The sequence below is a fragment of the Suricata suricatta genome, chromosome 16 (genome assembly GCF_006229205.1).
Source record: "Suricata suricatta isolate VVHF042 chromosome 16, meerkat_22Aug2017_6uvM2_HiC, whole genome shotgun sequence".
NCBI classification, from domain to species: Eukaryota; Metazoa; Chordata; class Mammalia; order Carnivora; family Herpestidae; genus Suricata; species Suricata suricatta.
This window is the reverse complement of record NC_043715.1, coordinates 56,256,413-56,280,169: the sequence shown is the minus strand read 5'-3', so window position 1 is coordinate 56,280,169 and position 23,757 is coordinate 56,256,413. Positions and strand designations below refer to the sequence as shown.

Below are 23,757 nucleotides of genomic sequence, written 5' to 3'. Positions count from 1 at the left end.
TCAAGGTGCAGGACGTGATGTCCAGAGTCGGGATAGAACCTTAGTTTATGTAGTGTCCTCGCTTACACATGGGACCATGTTTAGGGTGTCTGTGGACAAGATGGCCACTTCACGTATTTTCCTTAACAATTCTCTTAAAATTATTTTTAATTATGTTTTTAATGGTTACTTATTTTTGAGAGAGGGGGGAATCTGGGGGGAGGGACAGAGAGACAGGGAGACACAGAATCCGAAGCAGGCTCCAGGCCCTGAGCTATCGCACAGAGCCCAACGCGGGGCTTGGATCCATGAAGTGTCAGATCATGACCTGAGCTGAGGTTGGACCCTTAACTGACAGAGGCACCCAGGAGCCCCAACAATTCCTTCTCAAAGTAGAGCCACCATACCACACGTCACACCCTGCGGGCTTCTGTCTAGAAGTTGGTACCTTTTGGCTGCTTTCACCCATTTCATCCACACCCTGCCTCTGGCCACCACTAACCCGTTCTAGGAGTTCATGTTTGTTTCTGTTAGATTCCATGTCTAAGTGAGATCATTCAGCATGTCTCTTTCTGCCTTGTCAGACTTACTGCACTTAGCATAATGCTCCCAGGATCCATCCATGTTGTCACAGATGGCAAACTTTCTGTTCTTGTGGCTGAATAATATTCCGTCGTATATACACACCATGTTTTCTTTATTCATCCTCGGTGGACACTTAGGTTGCTCCCATGTTTTGAGGATTGTAAATAATGGCACAATGAACATGGGAGTGCAGATAGCTTTCCAAGTTGGTGATTCCATTCTCTCCAGCAAAACAGCCAGAAATGGGATTCCTGGATCACAGTGTAGTTCTATTTTTAAGGTTTCGAGGAACGTCCCTACATTTTCCATCGTGACTGTACCAGTTTACATTGCCTGCGGGAGGACGGGAAGACTCCCTTTTCTCCACATCCTCACCAACACTTATTTCTTGTCTTGATTCCAGCCACTCTGACAGGTGTGAGGTGATATCTCATGGTGGTTTTGATTTGCATTTCCATGATGCTGAGTGAGGCTGAGCATCATTCCGTGTGTCTGTTGTGCATCTGGATGTCTTCTTTGGAAAAGTGTCTGTTCAGGTCCTCCGCCCATTTTTAAGTCCTTTTTTAAAATTGAGTTGTAGGAGTTCTTTATATGTTTTGGATATTGGCCCCTTATCAGATCTCTGGTTTGCCAGGATTTGCTCCCATTCCGGAGACTGCCTTTTCATTTTGCCAGCGGTCTCCTTCGTGGCACAGCCTGCCACTTCCTGTCACTCTTCCCATACCTGCTTTTCAACAGGTGCTCTGGTCCATCTTTCCTCCCTGGTCACAGTATGACCAGCTCCCTCTCCACCTCTGGATGGATCTCTGCTCGGTGTTCAGTTCCAACAAGAGCCTGTGCTTTCTGGATGTGAGCCAAAGCTTCCCGAGTCCCTCCTCTGTGAGGATTCTTTGTGAGCAAATAGCCTGTGTCACCTGTCCTCTCCAGAAAGTGGTGTAAGTAGAAACTCCTCCTGGAATGACGATCCCTGGACATTTTTACTGCAGAAGCCTGACCGCTACCCAAATGCTCAGAATGCAAAGAAGTGAAATGGTTCCTAGTGAAAGAATTGTATGTTACTTTGAGTTATTTTTATGAAACCTGGCCAAGTGTTGGGAAGTTCCCATACATCTGGTGAGGGCATATTTGAAACTCAGCCTATAGGAAATACAGGCACATGCATGTCAGAAGACCTGGGTGGGAATTGGGGGAAATAGTCCAGAGAGCACAGTTTTAAGTAACACGAATAAGGACGTGTTGATAAGGCAATGGTGAATTCATAACTGGTGTGTGGAATGGGACTGAGAAACGAGTCTGAGAGAGTGAGGTAGGTTGGGGCAGAAGTAAATCATGATGGGGCCGCCTGTCTGTCCTTTGAAACTAATACATGTTCCGGAGATAAACTTTAGAAATTGTGTTGAGAATTACACACGTACACATTGCTGAAACTCCCTCTCATCCCCTTCCCCAAAGCAACATGCCTTAGAAAGTGTAATTAAGTCGCCTGAAATGCTGTGCTGTTCACTTGGAGGGAACAGCTGTGGCAAACGTCAATGGACCGACCCCAGGAGATCAGTAGCTTGCTCATCTCGGAAAGCCATGGGACTTGTGTGTTCAAAGCAAAGAAATCTGACAGGGGTTGGTGGCTGGAAAGATGTCAGTTTCTTCTACATGGCCTTGAAAGGTGACATTGCTCTGGTTCTATGAGGCATTACATGAAACAAGATTGGATTCCCCCTGCAGCCCGCTCCGCTAGGGGTGTGGACGGTGGAAGCGGAGATTCTGAGCCGCTGGCGTCCACCTTGTTCTCACACTCCGCGCTGAAAATTGGACTTTGAAGCCTCTTTTGGATAAACTGCAGGGAATGTTCATGATCTAAAAAGGAAGGGTCGTGGGTTACAAGACCAATTGTGGGTTTATGGAGTGTTTTACAACAGGTGGCTGGGTTGTCAGAGGTACGAAAACAGAACTTCTAAAAAAAAAAAAAAGGAAGTGTAAAGGCAGGTCTGAAATAAGAGGGCAGAAGAGGCAGTGAGGGTAGGTGTTGAGTCCGTCTCGAATTAGGGTGCATTGAGCATGCTTCAAAAAGAGGCCCTGAGAAATGCTGTCCCCGGTCATTTCCTACTGTGCACACAGCGTAAGCCGGACTCATGAGCCGGACTCATGATGTGTAACACGAGTGGATGGACGCCCGCTCTGAAGACGATGGCATAGTCCACGTGCCAGAAAAAATAATATTTTTTCAAATGTTGAATTGTTTCTTGAAGTCCACAGATGATTAGTTCTACTCCATTTAAGATTTCTTTTAATCCTATTTAAAATTCCACAATTCATACCTTGGCTATTGTTGATAGTGCTGCTGTAAACATTGGGGTGCAGGTGCCCCTTCGAATCAGGATTTTTTTAAAATAATAGTTTACGGTCAAGTTGGTTTCCATGTAACACCCAGTGCTTCTCCCCACAGGCGCCCCAGGATTTTTGTATTCTCTGGATAAATACCTAATAGTTCAATTGCTGGGTCAGAGGGTAATTCTATTTTTAATTTTGGAGGAGCCTCCATACAGTTCTCGAGAGCGGCTGCACTGGCTTGCATTCCCACCGCAGAGCACGAGGCCTCCCCTTTCTCTGCATCCTCGCCAATGTCTGTTGTTTCTGGACCTGTTAATTTCAGCCCCGCTGACAAGCGTGGGTGACTCTGAATGGTCCCTACCTTCCAGGAGTCTAGTTTATTTGCTAACTCGGAAACCATAACGTGCTGTAGCCTGAGTGAAAACAGCTTCGTGGGAATGCAGACGGCTCCCCGGAATGGCAGGAACCCTGTGTTCTTGCTCGGGAAGGTCCGCACACGTTGAAGGGGAGGGGGAGAAGGATGCGAGCTGAAGGAGGCACAGGGCAGGACACAAAACACAAGGGGAGGCTACTAGGAATGTACCCGAGGGACACGAGAGCGGTGATGTACAGGGGCACATGGACCTCCACGTTTGTAGCAGCGCTTTCACTGGTGGCCAAATCATGTTAAGAGCCTGAATGTCCATCAACTCGTGAATGGATGAGATGTGGTTTGCGTACATGATGGAATACTATTTGGCAATGAGAAAGAACAAAATCATGCCGTCTGCAGCAGCATGGATGGAACTGGAAGGTATTCCGCTCAGTGAAATAAGTCAGTGAGAGAAAGACAGATGCCGTATGTTTCCACGCATGTGCGGATCTTGAGAAACTTAACAGAAGACCATAGGGGAGAGGAAGGGGAAGAAAATAGTTACAGAGAGGGAAGGAGATAAACCACAGAGACAAATATAGAACAAAACTGAGGGTGAAGGGGGGTGGGGGAGAGGGGAAGATGGGTGCTGGGCATGGAGGCCACCTGTTGAGATGAGCCCTGGGTGTTGTGGGGAAGCCAGTTTGACAATACATTATATTCTAAAAAACGCACAAGGAGAGGGTGTTTCATCTGAGGAAGAGCATGAGCAAAGGCCAGGGTGACCGAGCCCTTTAGCACTCCTTTCCTTCTCTCCAGCTGTCACTCTGTTGACGTGCTCTCCCCGTCTGCCCCCCGGGCCACCGTGACCAGAGACTGCCCACCTCCCTGTGTTCGCAGCACTCACGATGGAACCCCTTTTTGTTCTTCCCTAGGATTCAAGATGTCTCCCCCGCCGAGGCTTACCGTGACGTGTGTCTAGCTCTCGTTGGGAAGAAGCCGCTGACACACCTGGCCCTGGAAGGTGGTGTCCACAGTGACGGGCTGCTGCTGCTGCTGCGTGAGACGTGAAGCACTCCAGATGTGACGTGCAGTTCCTGAGGTAGACCTCCTGGCCTTGATCTTCTCAGCAGTGAGCTGCCCGGCGCTTCGGGAGGACCGGAGAGAGAGACCCACTCGGGCTGGGCGCCCTGCTAAACAGGGGGCGTAGCCTCAAATAGAGGCAGAAAGCCCATCCCACTCTTCTCCTAGCCATCTTGTCTTGTGCGGTCAGTAACGAGCCCCAAGGGCAAAGAAACACCCAGAATTCCGCATTGTCCTCTAGCTCAGAAACTTGGGATCTTAGACTCCATGTCGCCTACATGATATGATTTGGAGCAGCCGTCAGCCCTAACTGACCGCTCAGTAATCGCACAGAAGCATCAGGGATCCTGGTATTTGACAGATTTGAGCGACTGCTCGGGGGGCCAGCAGGGGGTCCTGGCCAGCAGCGCAGGTTTGTGTTTTGTTTTGGATTCAGCTCACTTCCAAATCTCATTTTTTTCCCTTTAATACTCTGAGCTGTTTCCTCATCCATAAAATGGGCTTTGAGCATTGAATGAAGGAGGAAGGGGACCTGCTTTGCGTAGGAGCCGCGCACAAGGGTGGCTCTTACCATTTAGTTAGGTGCTCTTTCTCTTCTCTTAGAAAAGAAAATCTGTTGCCCTAAAGTTTTGATAAGTGATGTTTCTAAGTGGCAAATGGCTGAAGCCGAAGCTCCCATTTATGCATGGCTTGAGACCCTTTACATTCCACCTGGCCTGCCTTCCAGTTACTTAAGTAAATTCATAACCTCGTCATCATAGGCTGATCTCTGAGGGCGAAAGGAACTGATTTTAAGAACTCTATTGGGCGGCTAGGTGGCTCTGTCGGTTTTTTCCTCTTCGATGAGGTGGGATGTTGATCAAAAGGCAATGGGGATCTTTGAAGGAGCAAAGGAGGTCAGTTCTCATCAGTAATTCGGGTCAGGCTTGGGCACGTGTTGGAGTAGAGTGAAATGCAAATCCAGCCTTTTCCAGTCTTCAGGGAAGCGTACGAAGCTGCTGTGGCCGCTCCGTCCTCCCTGAAGAATCGCTTTCCCCCATTTCTCCCACAGGCTGGGCTCTTGTTCGGACACCACTCGGCAGTGGGCTGACTTCTCCTCGGCTCTCCAAGTCACCCAGTCCCTGAAGTGCCTGGGGCTCACGGCCAGCCCTGAGACCCCCCCAGGTGCCCCCTGCAGAGCCTGTCGTGAGCACCGCCTGTTCCCGCGGGGCCTCCCCGTGTCCGGTCTGGGGCCGCTTAGCAGGAGCCATGGGAACACCGGGATTTGCTGGGCAACCCAGATGGGCCTTCCCACTGACCTCGACCCCTCCCTGGCTCCCAGTTTTGGTCCAGGGTGGAGAACTCGAGCATTTTGCCTGCCCTTCTCCCCTTCCTGGTGCTGGACCGTCAGGACGGTCTGTCAGCCAAGGCGGGGCTTGGGGAGCGTTCTCACCGCCTCCCTGCCGCTGTGGCGCCCTTGCAGCCTGGAGAACTGCCACCTCACCGAAGCCTGCTGCAAGGAGCTCTCGTCGGCTTTGGTCGTCAACCGGAGGCTGACGCACCTGTGCCTGGCCAAGAACGCGCTCGGGAACGGCGGGGTCAGGCTGCTGTGCGAGGGCTTGAGTGACCCCGACTGTCAGCTGCAGACGCTGGTGTAAGTCGTGTGCACACACCTGGACCCAGGGAGGCCAGACAGGAGAGCGCTTAGTGACTCTACCTGAGTGAAACTGGCAAGACCCGGGCACAAATTAGGGAGAGGACAGGCACAAACGGACAGTGATATTCACGTGTCTTTCAGAGCAGGGCTTGCTCCTGGCCTCTTCCTAGGTCAGCAATCTGGGACAGCCGGTTGGTCCTCAGGTCTGATGTCTGGTGTATATTTTTAAAATTCACGTGACCTACTTCTTCCTACACCTGGGAAAGGACTGAACTATGTGGCAGGTTCAGTACTTTTCTGCAAAGGGCTGGATGGTAAATATTCTAGGCTTTACAGGCCACATGGTCTCTCTTGCGGTTATTCACGTGTGTCATTGCTGAGCGAGCACGTAAGGAAATGAAGTGTGGCTGTGTTACACTCACACTTTATTCACCAAGAACAGGTGTGGCTGGACTTGACCCATGGGCAGTGGTTTGCCGGCCCGTGTTAGACGGGAGCAAGCCCAACAGAGTGCCTACTCCCATTAGACACATAGTCAGGATGACATTCAACAGATGGTCGAGTTGGAGGCTTATTTCTGTTCAGAATTTTTTTCTTGGCTTTGATTTCTCTGAGGTTCTTATTCTCCTGGGAAACCTGTGTCTGCTCATTAGGCTTACGGTTTCTAGCTGGTTCTAGAAACTGTGTTAATACAGGATATCCTTTAACCCAGCTGTGCCCCGGTCACTGAAGACTAAAAAGAGAAAACAAATATTCAGCTTCTACTGGCAGATAAAGAAAATGAAAAGACCTCACGAATACCTTTCAGGTAGGATATACAAAGAACATAAAACTTCACAGGGCTGTGCATGCAGTGACATTGTATACTGAGAGTTAGCTTAGGCATCTAAACAAAAAATCTCCAGGGGCGCCTGGGTGGCTTAGTTGTTAAGTGTCTGACTTCCACTCAGGTCATGATCTCACGGTTTGTGGGTTCGAGCCCTGTATCAGGGTCTGTGCTGACAGCTAGCTCAGGCCTGGAGCTGCTTCAGATTCTGAGTCTCCCTCTCTCTGTGCCCCTTCGCTGCTCGTGCTCTGTCTCTCTCTGTCTCTCAAACATAAATGTTAAAAACCATTTAAAGAAAACATGTCCAGTGCTCAGTAAGGACCATGTGTGAGGGACTCTACTATGTTTTACAAAGATTTTTTAAAAGTTCTTACACCCCCATGAGATAGTTACCTTTATTTCAGATTTATTAATTGGAAAACCAACAATTAGCCACTTAGCTTACCGGTGGCCACATCTATGTGGTGGGCATGAAGCCCCTTTTGGAAAATGAAATGCCAGCCATCATTGCTTAAAATATGTAGAGTTGATGTTGGGCCAAGCCTCCACTCAGCCTACAAAACTTAATCTTGTATTTTGTTTGTGTTCCCTCCCGAAGCCCCTTGGGCTCACTGACGACTTAGGATCTCCCATACCACAAAGCATGGTGTCTTCTGGTCTGGTCATCCCTGCACTTCAGGGTCCGTCGCCTCAGTTGCAATTCTGCCACTGCTGGGGGGCAGGCTGGGGGGCAGACCGCAGACCCACCTGCCTCGGCGCGCCACGTGGCCGCCCTCCTCTGTGCTCTGGCCTCCGCGCCCGAGGGCTTTGCAGAACCCGAGCTTGTGGGAAAGTCTGCAGAGTTAAATGACAAGCCCAGTAACTCAAGTGTCAGGACTGTTGAGCTTTTGCTGCACCACGATCCTGCTGGAATGACGTGAAATAAAATCTGTCTCTGCAGCAAGCGTAGAGCCCTGGTGGCCTCACCACGCAGACAATAAATGGCACCTCAGATTTAGTCTTGGGTCTGTCGGGCCCTAGAGCCCGAGTTCTTGACCTACAGGATGGGCTGCTGTTCCAGGAAAATCTGTATCTTTCGTGGGTTTCTGTGTCTTTATAATAGAAGGTGGCAGACAAAGGTCAGTTGGGCCCTCCCCTCCCCGGCGGGGAGGGGCACGCTGTGATCGCTCCTGTGCGTGTCTTCCCGCTCACGTCTAGATGAAAGGCCGCCGCGCACAGGAGGCGAGTGCCGTTGGAAGGAACCGGCGCTTCGCAGGGTAAGGCCGGACAACGCTCTGGTCTCGGCAGGTTATCCCGCCACAACATCACCAGACGTGGCTGCAGACACCTCTCGAAGCTTCTGCGAGAAGACTCCAGCTTAGCGAGCTTGGACCTGGGGCTCAACCCCATCGCTGCCGGGTCGTGGTGCCTGTGCGAGGCCCTGAAGAAGCCCAGCTGTAACCTACGGTGTCTGGGGTAGGTGCGGCTGCCCGTTTGTTCAGGTGCGTGGAGATCCGTGATCTCTGAGGTATTCTAGAATGCGGACGCCAATAGGCGCTCCTCCAATCGAGGAGGTAAACCCCTGCAGAAGGCCTAAGCACCGGGTTTGCCTGTATTCACAGCCATTCAGAGGCCTGGAGAGGTAGGCCAGAGCTGTGGACGGCCTCCGGCAGAGGGGGCTTCGGGGGCACACAGCCCCTGCTGGGATCCAGCGAGCAGGACCCGGCGGGCCTGCGTCCGCTCGGTGCCCAGAGCGCGGACGGATACTGCGTCCAGGACGCGTGGTGACTCCATCCATGCGGTGGTAGGCTCTGCACCACCTTCTCCCTTCCAAGTCTCGGTCACCTGTATCTTACTGAGGCTAAGTACTTTGCAACTAGAACTCTAACGGAGAGAGAATCTGGGTCAGGGACTCTACCCTTGCAGAGACGAGAAAGTACACTAAAACACGTGGTGACTTTGTTTAACGCCTTGGCTGTCCCTGGAGAAGTCTTAAAATTCTTGATGGCCAACCTGCCTCCCAAAACTGATGAAATTTGGGGGAAGTGGAACCGGCATCAAAGTCTTTAGAGACATTCCAGACGATTCCCGTTTTTGCTAAGTTTGCGCGCCCTTGAATTAGACATTGGGTAGATGCTGAACAAACAAAGCCAGGGTCCCCAGGTTAGGGCTGATCTTTTCTCTGATCGTGGAGCAAGTAGCTGGCTTCCTAGCAGAGGCCTCAAGCAGGGGCCCTGACCTCAAAATGTGGTTCAGATCCCGTCTGATACTCACTGGCAGTGACTTCTGATGTTCCACTGTCCCCTTTATGGAACGCATGGTTCTATAGGACTCTCAGAATGGCCCGCTGGACGCATTTCTGGAGTTACTCTGTGGGCGCACCAATCTCGTGATAAGCGTTGGTGCAGCGGGGGCACGAATCCGTGTTTATTGGAGGCTCAGCTGCCTGCGGCCGAGCCCCTTCCTCTCTTCCTCCAGCTCCAGCTCTTCTCCCCACCTGGGGCACGTCTGCAACTGGCTTTTCAGTTTCCAGAACACACCTGGCTCTTCCCTCTGCAAGGTCTTCGTTCTTACCCTTCAGTTTCCTCGTTCCTGAGTAGAGCACACAGACCCATCAGTTTGCAGAGAGATCTGCCTACATTTCACGGCTCGGCCTGGCTAGTATCGGGGACGACACACTAGTTTTGATGGCTCGCGATCTCCCGACTGTCCTATTGTAGTACGCTCTGTTCTCTAAATTGTGCCATTTTCCTACCTGATCACTAGATCTATAAATTTTTTTAAAATGTTCATTTTTTAGAGGGTGTGTGCACATGAGTGAGCGGGGGGGGGGGCGCAGAGAGAGACCCTCAGGCAGTGCAGAGCCTGACATGGGGCTCAGACCCATGAACAGTAAGATCATGACCTGAGCGGAAATCAGGAATTGGACGCTTCACTGACTGAGCCACCCAGGTGCCCTATAAATTTTTTGTTTTCTTTTTAATGAAGTAAAATTCACAATATATAAAATTAGCCATTTTAGAGTGCATAACTCGATGACTTTTACTATAGTTACAATCAGTTTTATCCCCCAGATGGGGACTCCAGGCTCCTCAGCCCCTGGTGGCCACACCCCTGCTTTCTGCCTCCATTCTATACCTATCCTGCTGTCCGTGTGGGTTCTGCACGTTCCCGATAATTGGGGCCTACGTCCAATAAGTAGCTTTTTGTGTTGGGCGTCTCTCGGGGAGTATATTTCCAAGACTGATCTGCACTGAGCAGGTGTAAATTCTGTTCCCTCACACGGCGGAACAGTCCCCATTGTCGGGACCCACCACAATTGGTTATTCCACTCAGCCATTTCAAGTTTGATTTCTGAGGGGGTGGAATTCATTTCTCGCATCTGCAATGCCTGGTATAGTGCCCGGGGCAGCAGAATGGTGGTCCGCGATGCGGCGTACAGATCTGCACATGGTGCAGAGCTCAAGGGCACATGGCTGAGGGGCAGTCTGGCTCGACTCAGCGGGAGCCGTATCTACGATGAAAGGTCTACCCTGTTTCCCACTGGCAAAGGCGCCTTTTGGTGTAGGAAGAGCTCTAGAACAGGAGGTGAGGAACGGAGTTGACGGTAACCTGCATCACCGAGCGTAATTAGCTCCCTGGAAGTCCAGGGGGAAACAGTCTCTCTGTGCACCAACTAGAAGGCTTCCGTCCTCTTCTTCCTGCTTCCGTTTCATGCATTCCTCACGTTCGGTTTGAGACCCCTCCTGCCGGACACTTAGGGGGTGACGGCTACGCCCCCACGGCGGATGCTCCCGGAAGTGGCCCGCTCTCACACGGGGTGTTGCAGGCTCCCTGAGTTGGGCCTTGATTTCCTGGAGTTTGTTCTCAACCCGTCACCCCGAAGTACATTTCAAGCCGCCAGCCAGACCAGGGGCGGCTCCGTTCCAAAAGACTCCAAGAGTCCTTCCCTGTGCTGGTGCAGATTAAAAAAACCTGAAGGTTTTTCCAGGTCTGTAAGACCCTCCGCCAGCCTGGCATTCCTGGCCCACGCTTCTCTTCTTACTTCATTCCTCCTATCATCTCCCCAGTGAGAGACTCGCCAACCCCACAACCAACCTAATCCTTCCCTGGCCAGTTAACCCTAAGCCTGTTACTCTTGCTTCTCCACCACCATGCACTGGCTTCCACGTGCTGATGGAAGTCTGATGTCACTAAAATGATTTTTTTTTCTCCATTTCTCCCCTACTGGGTCATCAGAGGGCAAAGAAGAGTGCGGCTAGCAACGTGGTAGGTCCCAGTGAGGACTGACTGGGTCTCTGCTCCCCCCCAGGCTCTGCAGCTGCTCCATCCCCCCCTCCTGCTGTCAGGGTCTTGCCTCCGTGCTCCTCAGCGCCCAGCGGCTGGAGACGCTGGACCTGGGCCAGAATATCCTGGGGCGGAGCGGAATAACGGTGCTCTTGGAGGCTTTGAAACAGAATAATGGCCCCTTGAAGAGCCTCAGGTTGGAGATGGATGAGTCTAGCACGGAAATCCAGAAGCTACTGAAGGATGTAAAAGACATCAACCCGAATCTGACCATCGAGTGCAGTGATGCCAGAGCCACCAGATCTCTGTGGGGTGAGCTGCTGCCTTTACACCCTGAGGACCTTCTTAGTGACCCGGTACCTTGAAGGGGGTGATCTGATAGCTCTAAGGCCCACTGTGAATGAAGCCCCGACGATCAAATGTTAATCCCTGGGTCAGAATGTACAACCTAGTGCTGGCTTTCTGTCTCCGGTTTAAAGTGAATTCTGCACAAGTCACACACGTGCTTAATGTCACAATGTCTGTTACCTCACAAGGACACAAGCATAATAAAAGGCAAAGAACTTTATGTGAGGCTGTACTTAGTAATATGCCCACGACCTAACTTAGCGTTAACTTTCTACTTGGTATACTTTGTCTAGGAAGAAATATTACTAAGAGCACAGATGGCTATGTTGGTTTCTTTCATGTTTCTGCCCTAGCTCAGGTATTTCTTGGCTGAACTCAAATTTTTTAATGTTTGTTTTTTTTAATGTTTTAAAATTTATTTTTGAGAGACAGTGCGAGCAGGGGAGGGTCAGAGAGAGAGGGAGACACAGAATGTGAAACAGTCTTCAGGCTCTGAGCTGTCAGCCCAGAGCCCGATGCCGGGCTCGAACCCATTAACTGTGAGACCATGACCTGAGCTGAAGCCAGATGCTTAACTGACTGAGCCACCCAGGTGCCCCAATATTTGTTTATTTTGAGAGAGAGAGAGAATGAGAATGAGTGTGTCTGTGTTCCAATAAAACTTTAAAAATAGGCACTGGGCGAGATTTGGCCCATCGGCCATAGTTTGCCAACCCCCGTTCTAATCCATCCTGTACTATGAAGTACAAGACTGACCACGTGTTTTTAACCTTCCAGTGATTGTGTGTGTGTGTGTGTGGTGTGTGTGTGCGATCCACTGCATTAGGAGACACAGCGTTCCCTGAGCTGTGCACGTCCTGTTGCTGATAACTCACAGAAAGGGTCAAAAGGCCACTCTCAAGCTTTCTTTAAAAAAAAAAATGCAAACTCGCCACGTAGCACTAGTTCCCAGGCACTGACAAACGTGGGTGATCTCTGTCCTCACTCAATTTTTCTACCAAACTTCAAGTAGTCCTGTCTCGCATCTCGAAGGAAAGACGAGCTGCTCTGGGGACACTACAAGAACAGTGACCTGTCGCTGGGGACCGAGCTGGGAGCAGAAATAACACAGAACCGCCCCCTGTGGGTTCCGGATAACTTACTGCAGTGAAGTTTTCTCCCCCAACACTGTCACGTGATGGGTCTATAAAAACAGCCCCAATCCCGGAGTTTAGGGAGACAGCAACGTCTTTCTAAAGCCTCATTCTTGAAGAATGATTGCCGCCAGGTATTTGGGGGCTGGTAGGCGGTGTCCTTCAGCATTCGGAGGTACCACTCCACACTCTGTCCCTTAGTGTCGCTGCTGGGATTTCTGCAGCTCCTTTTATCCTGGCTGTTGTCAACATGAATTCCTCTCTGCACAGTGATTTTCTTTTTTTAAACTTAAAAAAAATCCTTATTAATTTTTGAGACAGAGAGAGCACAAGCAGGGAGTGACAGAGAGAATCCCAAGCAGGCTCCATGCTGTCAGCAGAGCCTGACACAGGGCTCAAACCCATGAACTGTGAGGAGATGACCTGAGCTGAGGTCAGACGCTCAGCCGACTGAGCCACCCAGGTGCCCCATGCACACTAATGCTTTTTGACATGGATTTCACTTCCTATTTTTTATTTTACGCTGTATGGATTCAGAATTTCGGACAAAATTTCAGCTCAGCCTTTGTTTATGTATTGTCCCTCTTCCAAGTTCTGTATCATCTCATTTCATCTTTTAATCTCTCTGGTGCATCTTTCTCTGTCCTGTGTTGTGGGTTAAACATCACATTTGTTAGCTGAAAGAGAACTAGTCAGCCAGACTTTATAGCCAACAAGTTAACACAGGATCGTTCTTACTCTCTTAAGGATGGAAGTGGCGTGGCTTAACTTAGCCACTTGGTCCCAGGAAGTACCTGGGTTTTGTTTGTTTTCAACGTGGCATTGCCATCTCAAGACAGACCTGCTCGAGTGCTCAGCTGCTGCACGATTCAGTGTTCCACTTGGCAGATACCAGAAGAACTGTGTTCACTGCGGTGTGGACAGACCAGGATTTCAGGGAAACAGGCAGTCGAGGAATTGCGGACGCCTCAGGAGAAGTGAGTAAGTTATTGGAGGCAGTGCCGAGGCAGGGTCCACGTTTCCACTAGGCTACCAGGCTGGTCCTCACTGAACACGTCCGGGTGGGACCCCGTGTCGGATACTGTGTATTTCAAATACGTTATTGCTGAAACTTTGCAGCAGCCCCCTGAAAACTCTTATTATTTTACCTATTTATAAATAAGCACAGTGAGTGGATTCAATGGTCTGGACATAGCATCTAAGCAGCGGACAGACTTGAAACCAATGTTCACTAGATTGTAAGTTTAGCTTCCTTAGCAGAAATGTAGAAGTTTTCAGGACTTGGCGGTAAAACAGCATAGAATTTTAGTGGTTCTCAGCAGGAGTGACTTTGCCACCCTTGGGACGATGGGCAGTGTTTGCAGATCTCTGGACTATCCCAACGAGGGGCGCTCCTGGCGCTCAGGGGAAGAGCCCAGGGATGCTGCTGAATGCCTACAATGCACGGACAGTCCCGGCAGCAGTGATGCGGCTCAAAATCTCAGTAGCTACAGGCTCTGCATTCATCATTACAGACTCCGTGTCCTCAACCCGTGGAACTTGGCAGTGTCCCTAGACTTGGACTTCCTTACTGTGGTCAACACATCAAATCTACACGGTCATCACTTCAAAGTGTACCATTTAGGGGCGCCTGGGGGGCTCAGTCGGTTAAGCAGCTGGCTTCAGCTCAGGTCATGATCTCATGGTCTGTGGGTTCGAGCCCCGCATTGGGCTCTGTGCTGACAGCTTGGAGCCTGGAGCCTGCTTTGGATTCTGTGTCTCCCTCCCTCTCTCTCTCTTTCTCAAAAATAAACATGAACAATATTAAAAAAATAAAAGTGTACAATTTAGCAGCACTTAGTATATTCGATGCTGTGCAGCCACCCCCGCACCTGGTTTTAGAACTTTTCATCACCCCTAGGTATCGGACCATTCCAGATTTGTTTTTTGGATGCAACTGGTTGTGTTATTGGACCCCGGGTTCCGCTAACCATCCAATGACACACACTACAGCCCCATAAAAACCAACCCAAACAAACGGAAGCAGTCATAACTACAGAGAAAAAACTGGTGGTGCCAAAGGGGAGGCGGGTGGACTGATCAACATAGGTGAAGGGGATTAAGAGATACAAACTTCCAGTTACAGAATAAAGAAGTCTCAGGGATGAGAAGCGTAGCCCAGGGAATGCGCTCAGCAGTAACAGACGCCGACAGGAGCTGCGCTTACAGCGAGCAGTGAGTAGAATTGAATCCCAGCACTGTACACCTGAAACTGGTGAACGGTGTCAACTATTCTTCAATAATAATGATAGAAAAATCATCCCATCATTCTGAGGTGCAAAACCCGCAGCACGGGACGGCCTGTGAGAATTCCGGGCTGGTCTGATGTCCTCAGGGCGCGGCACCGCGCTGGCTACACAAGCACCAAGGAGGAGGCGTCTACACTTCCTCCTCTGGCTTCCAGACAGCACGTGTGGGTGGCCTCAGCCTGGTGGTGTCAGGTGGGCCCCACTGCCCACACCTGTGCCTCCCGCAGACCAGACCCCCGCCCCCAGCCTCAGCCCCTCACTAGCTCAGCTCTGCGGGCGCCAGTGGCCTCTGGGCTGAGCTGCACCTCCCACCTTCCAATCCTGCTGAGCCTGGAGAGTCCAGAGAGAAGGTGCACGATCATCCCGTCCCAGGAAGGGCCAGACACCCTGCGTGTGTGGGGTGACCTCACCTGGGCTTCTCTTCCCGCGCTGAGTCCCAGCTGAGCCCCTGTCACGGACTGCACGCTTCGTTGACTCTCTTCTTGCTTAGCACAGGGTGGCTGGGGAAGACAGATGTGGGGTCATAAACTCACTTCTTCTACAAGAAGGCTCCGTGCAGAACTTGGCATGGAGAACATAACCCACGAAGGTTCAGGGTTTGACCCTCCTTCCCAGAACCACTTGCTAGACCTTTTCTCTCAGCGCATCCCAATTTCGTGATTGCAAACAGGTGGTCAGAAAATGCCACGTGTCTGGGTCAATCCATGGTAGACCTTGGAGAGGGGCAGAGGTGGAACATTCCATTATGCTAGAAGTGGAACATTCCAGGGGCGCCTTAGTGGCTCAGTCAGTCAAGCAACTGCCTTCGACTCAGGGCATGATCTTGCAGTTCGTGGGTTCGAGCCCTGTGTTGGGCTCTGTGCTGACAGCTCGGAGCCTGGAGCCTGCTTCAGATTCTGTGTCTCCTCCTCTCTCTGTCCCCCCTCCACCCATGCTCTGTTTCTCTCTGTCTCAATAATAAATAAACATAATAAATTATATATTAAAAAAAGAAGTGGAACATCCATCACAGACCCAAGGGGGAATCAGAAGTAGAACATTCCATCACAGATTCAGGGGGCAGCAGAGGCGGAACATTCCATCAAAGTCGGTGGGAGCCAGAGGTGGAACATTCCATCACAGACCTGGGGGAGCAGACATGGAACACTGCATCCTAGACTAGAGCGGCAGCCCTCACACTCAGGTGGGGAGAAACCCGCAGTGTGCAGAGCACAGGCGCAGTGCGCCCCTTCGGGATGGATGTAGAGAGGCTGGAGAAATGCCCTTCCTCCTGCAGAGGCACAGGCCCCTGCACAGAGCTCGGGACCCCAAGAGAAGACAACTGTGGTGACGGGTGGTGGAACCCGCGGGGACAGCGCTGGGCGGGGCTCTCGCCAGCAGATCCATCCCGATGTTCTACCTCCCTGCATGCCCAGGCCCTGCTCTGATGCCCGGGCCAGCCTCCCGGATCTCTCCCTAGCCCTAGTGGTTCTCACCTTGGGGTGATTCTTCTCCCGCCCCATCAGTGTCCGGAGACACTCTCTGGCTGAAACCCTCGGAGGAGGGTGTGCGGTTGGGGGCTGGTGAGCAGCGGCCAGGATGCTGGTCGATGTTCCCCAGCGCACAGGCCAGTGCTCCCATCCCAATGACAATGAGTGTGTGGCCCCAAATGTTAGCAGTGCTGCGGTGAGAAACGCTGGCTTAGCTGATTCCCTGCCGAGTGAGAACCGCCTGCAACCAGTCGGTCTGGAGTAGACGCAGGGTTGCTAGTCTCCACACTCAGCTCAGAGGCAGACCTCTCTACGTGGTGGAGAGCTGGCAATACGTTTCAGTCAATGAGGAGAGAGAAATCACAGCTGGAAAAGATGCACAGCTTGAGATATTTTACAAAGAAAAAAGTGTAAAAGGCCTCTATCTGGCCCTGCTGACTTTATCACCCACTTTCCCCAAGCTCGCTTGCTGCAGCCACGCTGGGCACCCACTACTTCCCCAAGCACGCCCCCCTCATCCCTTGTGCACCGTTCTCGGGGGCTGGGGGTTCAGGTGGTCACCAGCTGTCCCCTGGCCAGAGCTCATGCACCCCCCCCCCAGCTCCTCCCTCCACCCTGTCTATATTCTCTGGGACTGAAGTTCTTAACTAGGGGTGATTTTGTCCCCAAAGGGACAGTTGGCTTTATCCAGAGTCACAGGTGCGGAGGGGGGGGGGGCTGGCATCTAATGGATAGAGGTCATGGATCCTGCCAAACATACAATGCTCAGGACAGTCACTGCTGTGGACTGAACTGTGCCCCCTCCCCCAGAGGTAGAAGTTGAAGCCCTAATCCCCACGGGGCTGTATTTGGGGCTAGAGTTTTTAGGAGACCATGAAGGTGAAATGCGACCACAATGATGGGCTCCTAGTCTGGTAGGAGTGCAGGTCTTACCAGAACAGGAAGGGGGCGCCCTCCGTCTCCCCGTGCCCACACCACGGCAAGCCCTCTCCCCGGCAGGAAGACGCCCTCACCAAGGAGCTGAGTGGGCCGACACCTCGGTCTTGGACTTCCCACTCTCAGGTCTACGAGGAAATACATTTCTTTTGCTTAAGCCACCCGATCTGTGGTACTTTGTTATGGCAGCTGATTTAGGCAACCCCCCCCCCCGCCCCCACAGCACAGGATCATCTGGCCCCAGAGAGGGGAGCCCAGAGGTTGAGAGGTGCCCCTACCATGCTGCATTGGGGAGTCTCAGATGTGCCTGTGCAGGCAGAGACGTCCTGTCGCGTGTCTGATTTGCCGACAAGTGACATCCTGGTGTTTCACACTAACCGCGATGTTACATAGCAATTTATGTAACGATTACACCGTTACATTAAACACCTACCACCGTGTGAAACATGATTTAGATGCACTTAGGGTATGTGCGTATGTAAGGAAATAGCTCATCTAAAGGTAAAGGTGTTTGACAGAAATACTGAGGACACTGTGTGTTGGAGTTTGCAAGGGCTTTTAAATGGAATATAGAATACAGAGGGGAAAGCATTTAGCAAAAACAAAAAAAAATTTATCGACTAGGACTCATAAATCAAAGTGTGAGTTGCAGTTGATACCATATATCAGGAAAACACTTGGATACACTGAAGAAATTACACGTATGATATATAACACTCTTCAAATTTATAAGACAATCTTTTAAAAATAGTTATGTGTAGGGACTTTACCTGATCGGAACTCCAAATGGCAACTGTCAGAAAGGACAGTTGTTAGGAGAAGTAATAAAAAGTCTGGACCTCCACCTGTGAACACGTGAGTGAGAAATGCATCCTTACCTCCTGATTTGTGTGGCTTGTCTTCCCAGCGGTGAGCGATGCACGAGCCTCGGTACAGAAGAGCTACTGTGAACAGGGCTGGGATTTTTCCAAATTAGAACAACTTTGGCCATAGGAAGCTGATGAGTCCGGCTTGGTTAGGAAAGGTGGTACAAGGGCGCCTGGGTGGCTCAGTCGGTTACCATCCGACTTCCGCTCAGGCCATGATCTCACGGTTCGTGGTTTGGAGCCCCACGTCCGGCTCAGTGCCGAACACTTGCTTGGAGCCTGGCACCTGCTTCGGATTCTGTCTCCTTCCTTCTCTGCCCCTCCCTGGCTCACGTTCTGCTTCACTCTGTCTCTCAGAAATAAATAAACCTAATTAAAAAAAAAAAACAAGTAGCTGATAAATAACCCCAAATTCCTGGAAAACACTGGGGTCCAGAGAGACGGATTTATTGGCCATCTGTCTTAGAGAAATTGAAACCATGGCCTTGAGTGAGACCCGCCCGCACTTGTGTCCAGAGAAGGGCGAAGGGCGGGCCTCCCGTGGAACCCGCAAGCCCTGGAGCGGGAGGGCCTGTAACAAGATGGTGCAGACAGTCAGAGGACGGGCAGAGGAGGTCCGCCAAGGGGCTGCTTGAAGGAGGAAGTGGTCATGCAGCCGGCAGAGGAACAGAGGTGAGCTGAGAGGTGCCCGCTGCCAGTTCCAGGAAGCCAAGAGCATTTTTCACGAAAACAGCTTCAGCGGAAGTGTGGGGGTGGACAAACCAGACCCCAGAGGGCTGACACCTGAGTACAAGGGGCTGAGCAGAAAATTGGTCCTCAGAGCCGTGGACCAGGGAGAGAAGGAGCGGACGGACGTCTCCCTGCGCAACTTTGTATCTAAAGCTTGCGCTCCTGCTCCTACCTCAATGTTGGAATAGTCGGTCCCGGTGGCGGAGCACTGCCTTGCCCCTAGCCTGACACCACGTCCTCATAACATCGCCAAGAAGGAGCTACCGGCCTCCCTTTTGACAAACGGAAGGTGGAAATAGAAGGGGCATGCCTTGCCTTAGGAACTCAGGTTTTAACAGAGACTGAATTAGGTCCTCCCTGCCACCCCCAGATCCTGATTCTGGACTAGATTTGTTGCTTGAAATGGGATGAAGAAAACAGGACCCAGGCTGGAGATCCAGTCTTACTGTGATCAGGACTAAGGAAGAGCCTGGAGTAACTGCAGACGGCAGGGAGGTCGGGCTGAGTCGGGGAGGAGGTGGCCCTCAGCCCCCCAACATCACCCCGCATCAGGCTCTGTGCTGACCGCTCAGAACCGGGCACCTGTTTGAATTCTGTGTCTCCCTCCCTCTCTCTTGCCTCTCTCCGCTCATGCTCTGTCTCAAAAATAAATAAACATTTAAAAAAATGAAACCAGCTGTATCAAAGTGTAGCAAACAATCTTGCGGTCCGTCTTAGACTTACACAATGCCTTATGTCAATTCCCTTTCAATAAAAAAAATAAAATCTTTTCAGTTTGGGAAGACGGACCATTAATTTGTGTCTCTGGCTTTGTCCCAAATGTATCATCTTCTTACCACACGGTTCATGGTTCACCTACGACATCAGCACCAACGGGCAGGAGTGATGGGCAGTGTCCCCTTCATCCACTCAAGTTCCCGAGTCCATGTTGACACTGCCACCTGCTGAGTCTTCGTTTCTTTTTATTTTTAATTTTTATTTAAATTCCAACTGGTTAAAGTACAGTGTAATATTAGATTCAGCTGTACAATGTAGTCATTCCACAGTTCCACATGGCGCTGGTGCCCATCCCTGCGAGTGCTCGCCTTCCTCCCCAGCCCTCACCTGCCTCCTCTTTCATAGCCATTAGCTTGTTCTCTGTAGTCAAGAGTCTGTTTCTCGGGTTCCCCCCCCCACTTTTCCTTTGCTTCTTTGTTTTATTTCTTAAATTCTACATATGAATGAAATCATATGGTATTTGTCTTTCTCTGACTTCTTTCACTTAGCATTATACTCTCCATTATAGCTGCATCCATGTCATTGCAAAGGGCAGGATTTTATTATTTTTTATGACTAATATTCAAATACACACACACACACCACATATTCCTTATCCATTCATTTATCGATGGACACGGCTGCTTCCATAATTTTGAGTCATCATTTCTGAAGAATAAAATGAAGTATGGCTTCTGTGCCTAAAATATGTCAAAAGTCTTCACCTTCTCTGAGTCATTATCACCTGTCATCTAGAATAACGTAGGAGTCTCTTACCTGGGATCACTGGGTATGTTCTTTCTCATTTGCAAATGGAAACAAGCTTAGCAGAACAAGAATACAAAGGGATTTCCTAATAGGGACAATAAGTATCTATTAAAAAATTCTAACAATTTGCTCACTTAATGGTAAGATATGAAAATATTCCCCTTAAAATATGTGGGGATTAAAGAGGGCACCTGTGATGAGCACCAGGTGATGTATGAAGTGTTGAATCACTAACTTCTATACCTAATATTACACTGTATGCTAACTAACTGGAATTTAAATAAAAGCTTGAGAAAAAATATTCCCCACAATATTACTACTAAGAAGAAGGACATTTGCTATCCATTAATATCCTGGGATTCTAACCAGGTGGTAAGACAAAAAAAAAAAAAAAAAAAAAGGTGTTGTATGGAAACCAATTTAACAATAAACTATTTTTTAAAATAAAAAATAAAAATAATAAAAAGCAATTATACCATAACAAAAAAGACAAAAAAAGGAAATCAATTTTACGAAAAAATTCTAAAATTTTTTAAATGTAGAAATAATCTGAAATAATCTAAAACTGCTAAAATTAAGAAGTGAACTTTGTAAGACCACTGAATATGCATTTACTATAAAGAAACCAATTTTATTTATTATTTATTAGAGCTGTTAACACATTTATTCATTATATCATCCTTTAACTCTATTTTCTTCCAAGTACTAAATATAGCAACACTAAAAAATTCTGTAATAAAATATGATACATAAAAAAAAAACACCAAGAAATGGAAAGGAAGAAACACCTGTGTTTTCATGAAATGTTATAATACCAGCAACAATGTTGGTAAAATTATTTGAAGACTGATACCACTTACAAAATCAAAGTCATGTCACTAGGGATTGATCTGGAGGTGACATAACCAGGGGACGTAGCTGGTGGACATCTAACAAAAGACATGCACATTCTGTACACAGAGGACTACATGATATTATTTAGAGAAATCAGGGAGCATGTAAATACAAGGCAAAATATAACCTATTTAGGGTTCAGTCCTGCATGCACTGGAAGGAGGAAGAGATGATAATTCTCACTAAATTGATCTGTAGCTTCAGGACAATTTCACGCACAACCCGGGCTGGTCTTTTGTGAAGGCTGACAACCTCAAGTCAATATTGGGATCTAACGGGCTCAGAAATCCCAAGAAATAACAACGGTGGCAAATATTAACCATCTCGGGACCAGCGCCCATCATCTATCGCTGGGCCTCCCTCTGGGTTACCGGACATATTTTCGGTCATCTTCCTGGTTGTCAAGCCCAGAAAGAGGTGACATTCTCAACTCTTCTGTTGTCTGCTGCTCCATGGTTTTGTTTTCTCCTGCATAGTCCCTTCTCTCTGCAAAAATGGGGGTCACAAGTCATCCTATCTCATCTGTGACCAAAATGCTCAATGAGCTCCCTATGCCTTAAGGATAAAATGTGCATTTAGGACGTGGCTTCCTGGCTGTGCTTGCTCTGCTGCTTTTGTCTGTGCCCAGCGTCACCCAGCGCCTCCGCTTCTCTCCTGATCGCAGCTCGGGCTGTCCTGCATGGCTTTCACCCTGTCTGACGCGTGAGACTGTGCTTGGACGGGGGCAGACACCTGCCACTGGGATCCCTTTCCTCATCTGACATGGAATTTATTTATTTATTTATTTAGAGAGAAAGTGCAAGTGGAGGAGGGGCAGAGACAAAGGGAGGGAGGGAGGGAGGGAGAGAGAGAGAGAGAGAGAGAGAGAGAGAGAGAGAGAGAGAGAGAGAGAGAGAGAGAATCCCAAGCAGGCTCTGCACTGCCAGTGTGGAGCCCAACGTGGGGCTCGAACCCATGAACCATGAGATCATGACCTAAGCCAAAGTCGGATGCTTAACCGACTGAGCCACCCAGGTGCCCCTCTATGTCCCGGAATTTTGCACAGAAAGAGGCTCCACTGGCCTCCTGTATTCCGTCTTATCCCCCTTCAATGTGTTCACTCACTTTCCTTAAGATCTACACTTGTGGACGGTCAGTTCTGTTCTGGCAAGAATGTTTACCTTCGTGACACCTTCATCAGTGCCCAGCACACAGCAGTCTCTTGTAACAGACACTGCAGGTACCTTTCACCTGTCACATCCACTCTCACTCCACTGGTCAGAGAAATACCAGTATTTGTGTTGTCACAGAGACACCTGGAGTAACGGTTATCTTTCCCAGTCTCCGTGGCATCCAAGTGGGGTCAAGCTATTAGACTCTAACCATTGAGAAATAAATGGAAATCTTTTCAAGTATTTCCAATAAATTTCATAGCAAACAATTGGCCAGTACTTCATTCCCCTTTCCCTCTGTCCCTTCTTCCTTATGCTTCATTTTGCTGTCTGCAATACAAACCAGGTCTAACATTTCAAAAAGAGGAATGCTATTAACCATTTGGCTTTGTCCTATTGACCAGTCTTGGAAGATTTCGACTTGGAGCCATGGGGAGAAGAGCTTGGTGTGGAAGAGACCCCTCCATTCCTCTAAGGGGGCTCTCAAGCCCCTGCATTTCTATCTGGGGACCCAAAATTCTTCTGCCTGACACATGACATGATTTTCCCCCTTGAAATGGTGGGTTTCCTGCCATCAGTTAGAATAGGGAATATTTGGAATATTACAAACATACTCCACTTAAGTCCATCACATCTTGAAATGATGACTATGATTCAGCCTCAACAGAAAATCTTGGACCTTGAACCCCCAGCAGATGAAGAAGAAGAACAACAAAAAGAACATTTAGTATTTGTCTACTGGTAGTGAGGTAGCAGTTGGTGCTACTTTCAATTCCCTGTAGTTGGGAATAATTAGGGTTACCATATGTTGAGTTACCCTACACGTTTCAGAGCCTATGCTGGTTTCTTGATATTCTTTTTTTTAATACTAGCAAATTGAATTCAACAGCATATAAAAAGTATTATCCATTATGATCGAGTGGGATTTATTCCTGGGTTACAGGCTGGTTCAATATTCGCAAATCCATTAATGTCATACACCACAGCAACAAAACAAAAGAAAAAAATCTTATGATCCTGTCAATAGATGCTGAAAAAGCATTTGGCAAAACACAACATCTCTTCTTAATAAAAACCCTCGAGAAAGTTGGGATAGAAGGAACTTACTTAAACATCATAAAAGCCATTTACGAAAAGCCCACAGCCAATGTTATCCTCAATGGGGAAAAACTGAGAGATTTCCCCCTGAAATCAGGGACACAACAGGGATGTCCACTCTCACCACTGTTGCTGAACATAGTGTTGGAAGTCCTAGCATCAGCAATCAGACAACAAAAGGAAATAAAAAGCATCAGAATCGGCAAAGAAGAAGTCAAACTTTCCCTTTTTGCAGACGACATGATACTCTACATGGAAAACCCAAT

The 23,757-nt window shown here is 49.3% G+C and overlaps 2 protein-coding genes across 2 annotated transcripts in view; one reads left to right on the top strand and one right to left on the bottom strand.

Moving 5' to 3' along the window:
* Window positions 1-18,331, bottom strand: part of NLRP2 (NLR family pyrin domain containing 2) — a 67,227-nt gene extending 48,896 nt beyond the window's left edge. Inside the window, exons 1-2 of the mRNA XM_029924391.1 lie at window positions 17,508-18,331; window positions 15,235-15,324 (exon numbers count right to left, since the gene is read on the bottom strand). Coding sequence (XP_029780251.1) covers window positions 15,235-15,324; window positions 17,508-17,588 — 171 coding nt within the window. The 5' untranslated portion in view covers window positions 17,589-18,331. The remainder of the gene's footprint in view (window positions 1-15,234; window positions 15,325-17,507) is intronic.
* LOC115280086 (NACHT, LRR and PYD domains-containing protein 5-like) lies at window positions 9,725-11,769 on the top strand. The gene is made up of 2 exons (XM_029924769.1): window positions 9,725-10,759; window positions 11,081-11,769. Exons 1-2 carry the CDS (start codon window positions 10,557-10,559, stop codon window positions 11,418-11,420), a joined length of 543 nt encoding a protein of 180 aa, XP_029780629.1. The 5' UTR covers window positions 9,725-10,556; the 3' UTR covers window positions 11,421-11,769.
* Window positions 18,332-23,757: the final 5,426 nt, after the last annotated feature.